Source organism: Mus caroli, unplaced genomic scaffold (assembly GCF_978045245.1).
Source record: "Mus caroli unplaced genomic scaffold, Mus_caroli_1 scaffold_14, whole genome shotgun sequence".
Taxonomy (NCBI): Eukaryota; Metazoa; Chordata; class Mammalia; order Rodentia; family Muridae; genus Mus; species Mus caroli.
Window position 1 is genome coordinate 109,640,282 of NW_028227269.1, and position 12,462 is coordinate 109,652,743.

At 39.9% G+C, this 12,462-nt stretch overlaps 1 protein-coding gene across 10 annotated transcripts in view; it reads left to right on the top strand.

The window, feature by feature from the left end:
- The window catches only part of Mark3 (microtubule affinity regulating kinase 3), an 87,705-nt gene that overhangs the window by 30,710 nt on the left and 44,533 nt on the right, over positions 1 to 12,462 (top strand). For all 10 annotated transcript variants that reach the window (XM_029484375.2, XM_029484373.2, XM_029484374.2 and 7 more), the window contains exons 3-4: positions 199 to 252; positions 10,141 to 10,189. In XM_029484375.2, coding sequence (XP_029340235.1) covers positions 199 to 252; positions 10,141 to 10,189 — 103 coding nt within the window. The remainder of the gene's footprint in view (positions 1 to 198; positions 253 to 10,140; positions 10,190 to 12,462) is intronic.

The following is a 12,462-nucleotide window of genomic DNA, read 5'->3' on the forward strand; positions in this document are numbered from 1 at the left end:
ATTTGCAGAAGGTTTCATGAGTTGGTCTTAATAATCATATAATCGTCTTAGGAGGTTCTAATTACTTTGTCATAACCAGCTGAGATTTGCTTTTTGGATTGCTTTTTAACAATGCCATATGTATGAGAATTTACAATACTGTTACTGGTTAGTCTATAATTAGCGAGTTCTGAAAGTGTGTAAATACTTTTTTCCTAGGTTGCAATAAAAATAATTGACAAAACTCAGTTGAATCCAACAAGTCTACAAAAGGTATGTTGATTTAGTATTTAATGTTTTAAAAGCTGTTCTGTTTGGATTGCTGTGTAATTTGCCTCTTAAATCTTTACCTGTCAGTAGTTGCACCAAGCTCTCTGTTCCTCCAGTGAGTGTAGCTTGCTGGGTGTGATTATGTTGCATGCCTGTGACCCCAGCACTTGCAAAGCAGAGGCAGGACACCCCCCCCCCGCCCCCCCCCCCAGTTTTAAGGATACTCTGAGTTTGCTAACTAGGCATCTCCCTCCTCCCCCAAAAAACTTTAAGTGAAATTTTTCATTAAAATAGTTGGGTTTGAGGGCAATTTTTAAAAATGTTTGACTTAAGAGAGAATTTTAAAAGCAACATATGAAAGTATTTTCACTTGACATACACTTTCCTAAAGTGATTCAAACTGAACCCAGTTGAAACAAGTGAAGCCTGCATTTCTGAGAGCTAAAATCTTCACAATCTGTGTTTGCCCAGGCTTAGTGATTCACAGCTCTTGACCTGCTGCCTGCTCTCCTCAGGTGTCTGTAGTTTGATGTAGGCTTGGGGTTTCCTGGTCTTTTCCCTGTCCAGTTGAGCATGACTACCGGTGTCATCCTTGTTCAGCTGACATTTGGCATGTGGTGAGACTTCTGAGTGTCGGGTCTGAGCACAGTCTCACAGTTGTTCGTATAAACCTAGAGATAGATGGAATTCCACTTTCCCACAGATTTAACATAGCTTGTCTCAGGCTGGCTATACTTTCCCTTTAGTTTTGCTTGCTTTAGTTTTCTATTTTATTTGGTCATTGCTATTATTTATTATAAGATACTATAACTACAGCATCAAGAAAGTACCCTCTATGTTTTCTGATTAGCCCAATAGTTTGTGATTATTCATTTTTGCATGGCATTAATTATTGTTTATAATAATCTAGTAGTTAAAACTTAACAGTTTGTGGTATAGTTCAGATATGAGCCAGCCTCTGAATAAAGACTTGTCCCAAAATTAGATCTATCTAAGACAAGTAACTTGATAAGTATATTTGATTTATTTGGCAATATTTAAAACTAAGTGTATTAAGCAAGTAGCCTTTTTTTTTTTAAATGAAAATAAGTTATAAGTAGTCTTTATATATTTGTTTCCTATTCTTTCACACTGTGTTGTTTTTGGGAAAATGGCAACAGGATATGTGGCAGCTGTGCCCATTTTTGGAGCAATGTTCTAACAGCTTGTTCTTTGGTTGTCATTTACAATTGTGTCACAGACCAGTAACAATCCCTCCCAACCCCCATTTTGTTTTGTTTTGTTTGTTTTGTTTTGTTTTGTTTTTTTAAACTGGCTTATTGTGTAACTCAGGCTGGCTTTGAGCTTGTGACAGTCCTCTTGCCTCTTGGTCCTGGAGTCCTGGGATTACAGTTCCAAGCCACTAGGCTCCCACAAAGAGTAATCTATGGCTAGTGACATAAAGGTTTGAATCTGCCCTGGAAGTTAGTATCAATTTAGTCACATTTTGCTATCAACTGTATAGTCCATTTATGTTGTCATTACCTAAAGATGTTCACCAGTTCACCCAGGCAGTTTTGAACATACCTTAAAATTTGTGTTGATTTTATTATATTATTAAATTATATTATTAAATACTAATTAATAATATAATTTTACTAAATGCATGTAAGTAAACCTGAAAATTGCTGTTATTTTCATAGACGAGCCTCTTCGTTTTTCCAGCCATTGAGTTAATATACAATGATAATATACAATAAAGGATAAATTGAAGATTTCTTTTTCCCCTTTGTTTTTTGTACTTTTATCTTCAACTACTTCTAACCACGATTGGGGTCAGTTTTTTAATGAATTCTGTAATGCTTTATGCATACAGTAGTTTTGAAAACAAACAGCAATAATAAGAATCTTTGTGTTCCTGGTTTACAAAGCATTAGTAGATCCAGCTTGGTTAAATACCTGGTAGTTTTGCTCAAGCTTGTTATTAAATTCAAGTCCGTCATTAAGAAGCAAGTAATGCTGGGCATGAAGGTGCAGGCCTTTAATCCCAGCTCTGGGGAGGAGGAGCAAGCATATCGCTGTGAGTTTGAGGCCAGCCAGGTCTATAAAGCAAGTTCCAGGTTAGCCAGGGCTGTTGGACAGAGAAACCCTGTCTCAAAAACCAACCAACCAAACAAGAGCAAAACAAGTTATACAGCTGTAGTCGTGTGTTTATAAATCTTAGCCCTGGGGAGACAGAGACAGCTGGATCTTGTTGGCTGGCCAGCCTAGTCTGCTTTGCAAGTTTCAGGCCAGTGAGAGGCCGGGACCACAGATAGTAAACAAATAAATAACAGAGTGGATGGCACCTGAAGAATGACACCCAAAGTTGTTGTCTGATCTCTAAACTTACATTTAAGTACATTTTGGTTTGTTGAGACAGAGTTTGTGTTTCCCTGGCTGTCCTGCAACTCCCTTCATAGACCAGTCTGGCCTGCAACTCAAGAGATCCTCTTGCCTCTGCCTCCCGAGCTCTGATTAAAGGCGTGCGCTGCTGTGTTGAGGCATGTCTGTATACTAAGCGTAACCCATCTAAGGAGAATGTTTGCCTTCAGTCTTGGGAGTAGACTGTTGCAAACGAGTAATGCTAAGGCCTGCGTGGGAGCCAGACTGCTCCCACGCAGTGCTGTGATTAAAGGCGTGCGCCACCACGCCCGGTCAACCACCACGCCCGGTCAAGCCCAGCTTCTTTATCTAGTTCCCCTTTCCCTGGAAGCCATAATGGACTATCAGGCACTGTTCTGTGGACAGTGGGTACAACACTAAGCCAGGGGAAATTCTTGCTCATTTGGAAAAAACGATGAAGGAAATCAAAACAGGCTGAATACACTATTGTTTTCTTGTAGTATTGGTTCTGTGGTATCTGCTTCTGTGATTTCTGGTTTTACTCAGCGTGAGCTGATTCTTAGAGATAACGAATTACTATCCCTTTAGTGTGCCTTTCATATGCAAAGCAGACATTTCACAGCTTGTATTGAAACCACCTGCTCTAACTAACTTGTACATAACACCCCAGGGTCATAAGTGGGCTGGAGACTACCCGAGTCTCAGAGTTTCTCAGAGTAGCCAGTCCAAGCCCAGCTGCTTTATCTAGTTCCCCTTTCCCTGGAAGCCATAATAAAGGCCCGACATATATTTGTAATACCTGTCACCATGTGACTGCCAATGAAGAGAACTTACAGTTTTTCCAAGAGGAAGGGGCCCACCACAATATGCAGAATTGCCAGTGACCAGCCTGGCATCCAGGGAAGACTGAGGCAGTCAGCAGTGGGTGGCAAAAGTTGTGATTGGTGGGGTGAGAGTTGCTTACTAATTGGCAATTAATTTTATGCCTTTCTTAAACTCTTTGTTATTCTTTGGCTAAAAGCTGATGGCTTCTTGCACCTGATAACAGCAGGGGGTTAAGAAAAAAGGCTTAGTTATTTGGGCTCTTTTGTCTTTGGTTTAAGGGCCCTTTTCTGACCAGGCAAAAGGCTCTGAGATGCCCTTATCATAGGTCTGATTTATGCTGTACTTAAATGGTTTTCATTACCTACATTACTTGATTCTTGCTAAAATGGATTTCTGCTATAGTTTGGACCTTGGGTTGTATGTTTATGTCTGTCTGTCTGTCTGTCTGTCTGTCTGTGAGTTACATCCTCTTTTCCTTTCGTTTATCTTTTTTTTTTCTTTTGAGACAGTGTTTTTCTGTGTAGCCCTGGCCACTCTGGAATTCATTCTGTAGGCCAGATTGGTTAAAACTCAGAGATCTACCTGCCTTTGCCTTCCAAGAGCTGGGATTGAAGGCATGCACCACCACCACCCAGCTGAGCCGTGAGTCTTTTATATTAACCATCACTTCTACTTTGATATCACCTAAATTAGGTATGAGGTTTCTCACCCATGCAGAATACTCAGCATGTAATATAGGGACAGGATAGGGACAAAAGGTCTTTCAGAGCCGGGGGTGGTGGCGCACGCCTTTAATCCCAGCACTCGGGAGGCAGAGTCAGGCAGATTTCTGAGTTCAAGGCCAGCCTGGTCTACAAAGTGAGTTCCAGGACAGCCAGGACTACACAGAGAAACCCTGTCTCAAAAAACCAAAAAAAAAAAAAAAAAAAAAAAGGTCTTTCAGTGGAGAATACTCCTGTTACTGCTGTGGACTCAGTAGTAAAGCCTTTAGATTTATTTTACTTGTGTGTATGAATGTTTTGGCTGTGTGCATGTATGTGCACCACCTATGTGTAACCCTGTTAGATTCCATGGGGCAGGGTTATGGATGTCTGTGAGCCATCACATAGATGCCAGGAAATCAAATCCGGGTCCTTAGTAAGAGTGATGAGTGCTCTTAACCACTGAGCCATCTGTCTTTTATTTTTTTATTTTTTAAAGATTTATTTATTATTATACTTAGGTACACTGTTGCTGTCTTCAGAGACACCAGTGGAAGGCGTCGGATCTCATTATGGGTGGTTGTGAGCCACCATGTGGTTCCTGGGATTTGAACTCAGGACCTTAGGAAGAGTAGTCAGTGCTCTTACTGGCCGAGCCATCTCCCCAGCCCTGTCTTTTATTTTTGAAGACAGGTTATCTTCATGCTGCCTAGGCTGACCTCAAACTTGATCCTTCATGTTTTTCTTGTTTTGTTTTGTTTTTAAAGATTTATTTATTTATTATATGTAAGTACACTGTATCTGTCTTTAGACATTCCATAAGAGGGTATCAGATCTTGTTACTGATGGTTGTGAGCCACCATGTGGTTTCTGGGATTTGAACTCAGGACCTTTGGAAGACCAGTCAGTGCTCTGAGCCATCTCACCAGCCCCTTGATCCTCCATGTCCATGTTAATGCTGGAACCATCAGCCACTATCACCCCCCCCCCTTTTTTGTTTTAATTTGATTTGTTGATCTATTTTTTTTAAGATTTATTTATTTATTTTATGTACGTGAGTATACTGTAGCTGTACAGATGGTTGTGAGCCTTCATGTGGTTGCTGGGATTTGAACTCAGGACCTTCGGAAGAGCAGTCGGTGCTCTTAACCACTGAGCCATCTCTCCAGCCCTTGTCCTAGCTTCTTAAGTGCTGGGATTACAGTCCTCTCTAAAGCTCAAGGGAAACCAGGCCAGTTTCTTGAGAGAACTAAACAAAACTAGGATTAGCTGAGAGGTGAATATAACTTAAGAGGTAATAACAGGTAGAGGGTCCGAACTCTGATATGATTTTTAATGGTAGGTATATGATCTTACTCCCTCCTCTTGAGTGTCTGAAGATAGCTACAGTGTACTTACATATTATAAATAAATAAATAAATCTTTTAAAATAAAAAAGTCATACACATAAGTAAAAATTAAAAATATTGTCTTTTATGGTAGCTATTGTCTTTGAAGTCAGAATAGTCTACATCAAATTCATATCCACATGTTATAATTTTGTTAGTCCAAAAGTCCACACCAGTAATCTTGGAAAAGGTATAGTTTCCGTACCATCTTTCTTCACATGACCTGGTGAGTTCACAGAATCTCTATGGGCTGCTGACAGATGAAAAGCAGCATTCACCTGTTCTCTGTCAGTCCACAAAAAACTCCATCTCAGGTTCTTTGATTTCTTGGACTCTTGTGTGTAACTGGTTCATATGTTTCTCCTTTGAAACATTCAATGCTTTTTTAAAAAAAAATTATAATTTTTGTGTGTACATGTGGAGATCAGGAAAACTTAAAGGAGTTGGTTCTTTCCACCATGCAGGTCTTGAGGATCAAACTCAGGTCACCCCAGGCTAGGAAGCAGTGATTTACCAGCTGAGCTATCTTTAGTTGCTGCATTCCTTTAGTCCTACCACTTGAGAGGCAGAGGCAGGTGAATCTCTTTAGTTTGAGGCCATCCTGGTGTACATAAAGTTACTTCTACAGCTACATTAATTACATGGGCCCAACAAAGCTTTACCACTCTGAGTGTACATTGAAGGATGTACAGCATCCATGATCATGGAGCAACATGAAGCACCTTCTGGTACAATGAAGACTAGATATATGAGGACGACTCTGGGTGGCTCCTGTTACTCTCTCTCTCTCTCAGACGTCTAATTTGTCCCTTACTATGCTATACTCTAACTCACTAAAAATATTTTGTTCTTTGGTAACTTTTCTGAAATAGCAAAATGAAGCACTGGCACAAGTAAAACTCTGGGCCAAAAAGAAGGCCCAGCAGGTTCTTGCTGCCAAGATTTAGGATTAAGAACCAACTCACACAAGTTGCATTCTGCCTTCCACATTTGTACTATGACACATGAACTTCTTAAATAAATCTACCTTGTATTAGTCTGCATATGCTAAAGAACAAAATGTATTACTTTCTGTTCAAAGAAATCTGTCAACTGGGTGTTTGGGGCACGCTTTTGATCCCAGCACCAAGGAGACAGAGGCAGGTGGATCTCTCAGTTCAAGGCCATCCTGATCTATAGAGCTAGTGCCAGGACAACACAGAAAAAGGATGTGTGGTGCAAGGTTTTTAAGCATAGTATTTGGGAGGTAAATTTCTGTGAGTTCAAGGCTACCCTGGTCAACTTAGCCAGCTTCAGATACACCAGCTACATAGTGGGACCTTGTCTTGTGGGGGAAAGGGAAAGATAGAGGAAAATGTGTGGGTGTTGTAGTTATGAGCAGTGACTTCTCTTTTGCATGACCCTAGATTTGGTTCTCAGTACCCAGGTGGTGGTTCACAGTTGTCTGTAACTATAGTTCCTGGGGATCCAGCGCCTTCTTCTGGCCTCCACAGCATGCTAACGGTTCACTTACATGCAGGCAGAACACTCATATCCATTAAATAACTTTTTACAGTCCTTCAAAAATAATTGTTTTTGTTTGTAAATAGAACCCTGACAGATGTGTAATAAAACTTATTGGGAACAGGATTTAAGAAATGTGGTCATTAGAATGCCAAGGAGGCTGGCTCAAACCTGATGAGACTTAATGCTTTTGTTGTTTGTTATTGTTGTTGTTTCAAGACAGGCCTTCTTTGTGTATCCTTGGCTCTTCTGGAACTTGCTTCGACCTAAACCAGGCTGGCCCCAAACCCACAGAGATCTTCCTGCCTCTGCCTACTTAGTGCTGTGATTAAAGACGTGCGCCACCACAGCTGGGTGACTTAGTGCTTTTTTTTGCAGACATCTATTAAATGCTTTTGTTTCTGCTGAGTGCCAGACTTGGTTTCAGGTCCTGTGGAGGGATGACATGATAATAAACATGTACATATAAAAATGTGTAGGGCATGGTAGTGCTTACCTTTAATCCTAGAACTTGGGAGCTAGAGGCAGACAGACAGATCTCCATAAGTTTGAAGCCAACCTGGTCTACATAGCAAGAACAATGCAAGCTAAGGCTATACAGTAAGACCTTGTCTCGGGTGGAAAAAAAAAGTGTCAGTATCCCTTCTTTTGGGAGATACTCAAGGCATTTCAGGGAAGAAGTGAGGGATAATTGTGGTGTCAAACAGGAGACTCACTTAGCCTGCTACTTGATGGATGAAAAGAAGAGATTTTTCTAAGAGAGCATGTCCCATTATGGGCATGGCCTGCTATTTGTGGTCTTGGTAAAGTGTCCTAAGGTAGATTGTAACAGCGGATTGTGAAGTCTAGTTTAGGGCTTGTGAAAACAGTTGAGAGATAGACATGATAACTACAGATTCAACTGTAATACATTATAAAGCATGGTATCTCTGTTTGCTCGACAGAGGGAAGCCAGAAAAGAGGCCAGATGTGAATTGTTGTCAGGAGTGTGGTTGTGCTTTGTCTGGTCCAGAAGATAGTCTACAGTAGTCAGATTTGGGTCTTGAATGAATGAGTTTATTAAGTATACAGCAAACCACAATAAAAGAATAAGTAGCAAGCCGGGCGTGGTGGCTCACACCTTTAATCCCAGCACTTGGGAGGCAGAGGCAGGTGGATTTCTGAGTTCGAGGCCAGCCTGGTCTACAAAGTGAGTGCCAGGACAGCCAGGGACACAGAGAAATCCTGTCTCGGAAAGAAAAAAAAAAAGATGGCTTCCCAGTAGAGAGACTCTTGGGCAGAGGAGAATGTTCCCCTCAGATGAGGTTTCCAAGTAAAATAGTTTCAACATCGGGAAGGCAACATCATCCAGCATCCAGTAGCAACTGGCTGGCTAGGAAATTGGGACAGTCAGATGGAGTTTTCAGTTGAACTTTCTCTCTAGGGCTGAACCTTCCATGACTTTTAGGCACTTTTATATTATGGGATAAAAACAATAGTAACCTCTGTTGGAGATGGTTTGTCTTCTAGCTGTTCTTAAAGCTGTTTTGATTCTGGGCTGTTTTGCTGTTATCTTTTCTCTGTCACAGAGTTAGGGAGAGCCATCCCCAAACAAGGAGCCTTGGAGACACTTGACATAACCATGCTTGGGTTTGAAGCTCAGGAGGTGTAAGCCAGATTCCAGAATGCTAATAGCACATGACAGTTTTTTAATATAATGAACATTTCAGACTGGCAGTATTCTCAACTCAGAACACAAATTATAGAACCAACAGGAGGTGTTTATGTTGGAAGTAAAGACATTCTATTCTGAGTCAGGGTTCATGGATGTTAGGGCTGGGTCAGTGGTAAAGAACACCTGCTGCTTCTAGAGACCTGGGTTTGGTTCTGGACCTCACAAGGCAGCTTACAACCACCAGGAGCACATGTAGTGCACATAGGCACACGCAAGCAAAACTGCATTTCCTTTCTCTGGCTTCCATAGGCACGTATGCCCACCTGCACTCCCTCATAATTAAAAATTATAAAGTGTTTAAGATAGGAGTCTATAGCAATCTTTACACTTAAGATATGAGCTCAGATTATATACTGAGATCTGCCTATAACCATCTACCTACAGCTGTTCATTTAAATTTAGATGAGACACAGTGAACAGAGCAGGCAAAGTGGGAACCCTGGGCCTTCTCACCAGCTCCTTTCAGCAGATGCAGTCTGTTAATCCAGGCCTTAGAAAGGAAGTACAGCTTTGGAAGAGGTTGACCAAAATGAACTGCGTCTTTGTAGCTTTTGGCTCTTGTTGTTAACCCCATCCACAGTGATACACTTCTTCCCCTCTCCAAGTCCTCAGCATGTGTCTCTGCCACACACTTCATTACTTCTGTGTACATCTTATCTGCCTGTTCTGCTTCGGCCATATGTGCAAAGACTGGCTCACTGGTGTAGCTGTGTGCTATGATCTAATAGCACAGGGGCTTGACTCTGGGGGAGAAGGTCTCTTTCTTTGTACTACTTAGAATCCTGAAAGAGGCAGGGGCGAACTTTATGCTGCTCTAAGACAGTGGACCCTGATGGCCAAACATTTTCTCCAGCTTCGGCTCATCTTGACTTAGTATCACTTTGGTAATATAGCCAAGTGTAGCTGTGTGGCTCAGGAGTGCCTGCACTGCAGATGGCCCCCACTGTGCTGTCACCCGTCCTCTCCACCTAGGACTTCCCAGCCCCTATCATTCAGAATCTTACTGGAGAATCACGTGGAATCAAGAAATCTCATGTCATCCTAAGATAGTTCACTGGTTCTGCACAGGTTTTTATTGGACCTCAGACTTGTGGACACTGAAGTTTAACCTCAAGCTATTCTAATCTAAATCTAACCTTGTTTTTAAAGGCAGCAAAGCAAATCCAGAGTGTGGTGCTTGCCCCTCTCAGGACTGTTGCTGTTTGCATTACTGAAGCATTTGGTAATAGGATATAAACATACTTTAGGGTTATTCTGCATTTCTGTGTTATTTTATTCTTAGAAATAGGATAAAAAATATAAACAATGAAATAGTTATCTTAGAGAAAAAACTTATTTGTACTGTAAGCAGAGTATAACATTTAATAACATAAGGGTTTGTCTTTTGCTTTTTTAGCTCTTCAGAGAAGTAAGAATAATGAAGATTTTAAATCACCCAAACATAGGTACTTTCTGTTTTCTTAAATACTTTGGGGATTAAATATGCAGTATTGAAAATACATTACAAGCCGGGCAGTGGTGGCACACACCTTTAATCCCAGCTCTTGGGAGGCAGAGGCAGGCAGATCTCTGAGTTCGAGGCCAGCCTGGTCTACAGAGTGAGTTCCAGGACAGCCAGGGTTACACAGAGAAATCTTGTCCCAAAAAAAAAAAAAAAAAAAAAAAAAGGAGTGAAAATACATTATAAAGCTAAATAAACATGCATTCTGAAGTGAATAGGAAGTTCCATTCCCTTCTCCCCATGCCCTTGTTTTGTTTTGTTTTTTTAATAAAAAATATATGCAAGGTAGTTTGTACTAGCTCTTTGAAATTCAGGTATTAATAAGCATTTGACTTAAGATCTAGTGCCATAAAAGTATCTATAATCAGGCTGATTAATTTACATGTCATTAGTTGGTAATATTTTCAAACAGTAGTTTATAAGCTATGGGATCCATGCTATATAACATAATTGTATAGGAACTATCTGTGTGTCCATGCACATAACTCTGACAAGCGTATAGAGAAGAGGAAGACCTCATCCTGATCTCATCATTGTAGGGCCAAGATGGAACACACTGGGTTTTCACACCAGTGAAAACATTTGATTCTATAAGTCATATTAGGTCCTTTTAAATAGTGTAACTGTATTTTAATAAAATAATGGCTCCTTTATTCTTTTGGTTTCTCTGTGTAGCCTTGACTGTCCTGGAACTTGCTCTGTAGACCAGGCTGGCCTTGAACTCATAGAGATCCACCTTCTTCTCTTAAGACCCAGCTCCTCCCAGCTCCTTTATTTTACAAATATTATTTCAAGAGTAAATGAGATGGGTAATACCATGTTTAGCAGTGTTGTTTTATGCACTACTGTGCAAAAACTGTTACTAAGCTGTCGTTCTGAAGGGTGGTCATGAAAAATTATATATATTAGAATTGGTAAATATGGAGAAAAATAAGTCACAAGAAGTATAATGATGAAAAAAATCCTTTCTTTTGGTTTTTTATTTCAACTCTTTGAGGTTAATCATTAATATATAGATTTTAGATTCTAATTTTTCACCAAAAGTTTATTTTATCCCTACTGGTCAGAATTTCATCACTAAATATTTGATCACTACTGTCCCTGGGATCAAAGCACAAGTGCAGAGTGAACTTGACAGATCTCAGGTCTCCACTTCCCAGTTGGTTGTTTTTGTTTTTGTTTTTTTGGCCACAGGGTTTCTCTATCCCTGGCTGCCTGTCTCCAGAGTGCTGGGATTAAAGGGGTTAATGCCATATTGAGTTAAAGCATTTCCTCAAAAGAGCTATTATCTGCTTTCACATATTAAAAATAATGTATCCTTATATTGCTTATTTACCAGTACCGCTTTAACCTTCTCAAGTTAGTTTTCTTAGTAGTTTGAACCCAGAAGCTGAGATTCTGATCAGTTCAGCCACTTGGTCAGGTATTTTCTCTGGTCTATCTAGTATCTTAATAAGTCATCATAAAACATCAAAGAAATCATTTAGTTTTTTGAGAAAAGTTTAAGGAAAATAAGAAAACCAAGTAGACCTATATAATAGTGACTTAATAGCTTGAGATTTACCTTATAGTCCTTTTAAAATGTTTATTTTTAATTGATGTGTTGTAGCTTTAGTGACTTAATAGCTTGAGATTTACCTTATAGTCCTTTTAAAATGTTTATTTTTAATTGATGTTTTGTAGCTTTAAGAATTAGTAGAAATTGAAAGTTCTATTGAAATCTAAACAAAGGAGCAATGAAAATCATTGTTTTGTTTGGGTTTTGGGGTTTTGTTTGTTTGTTTGTTTAGTTCGTTTTTTTGTTTTGTTTTATTTCGTTTTGGTTTTTAAAACAGGGCTTCAATATGTAGCTCTGGCTGACCTGGAGATAAATCACTATGTAGGCCAGTATAGCCTTTTTTTTTTTTTTTTTTTTTTTTTTTTTAAGTTTTAGAAGGTAGGAATTTAGCTTGGTGATAGAATATTTCTCTAGCAAGCCTAAGACCCTGGAACTCTGGACTCCGATCTCAGTTCTAGAGGAAAGAAAAAAAAAGTTATTTTTGCTGACCTAGGCCCACTCTTACCTCTAGAGAAGCGGAAGCAGGAAAATCCTAAGTCCACAGCCTCTTCAGAGTGCGTTCCAGGCCAACCTTACAATTTAGAGCATATCTCAAAATTAAAAAGTTTGGGGATACCACTAGCATTACTACAAAAAATGTAAGTGACACATTTCCCCTT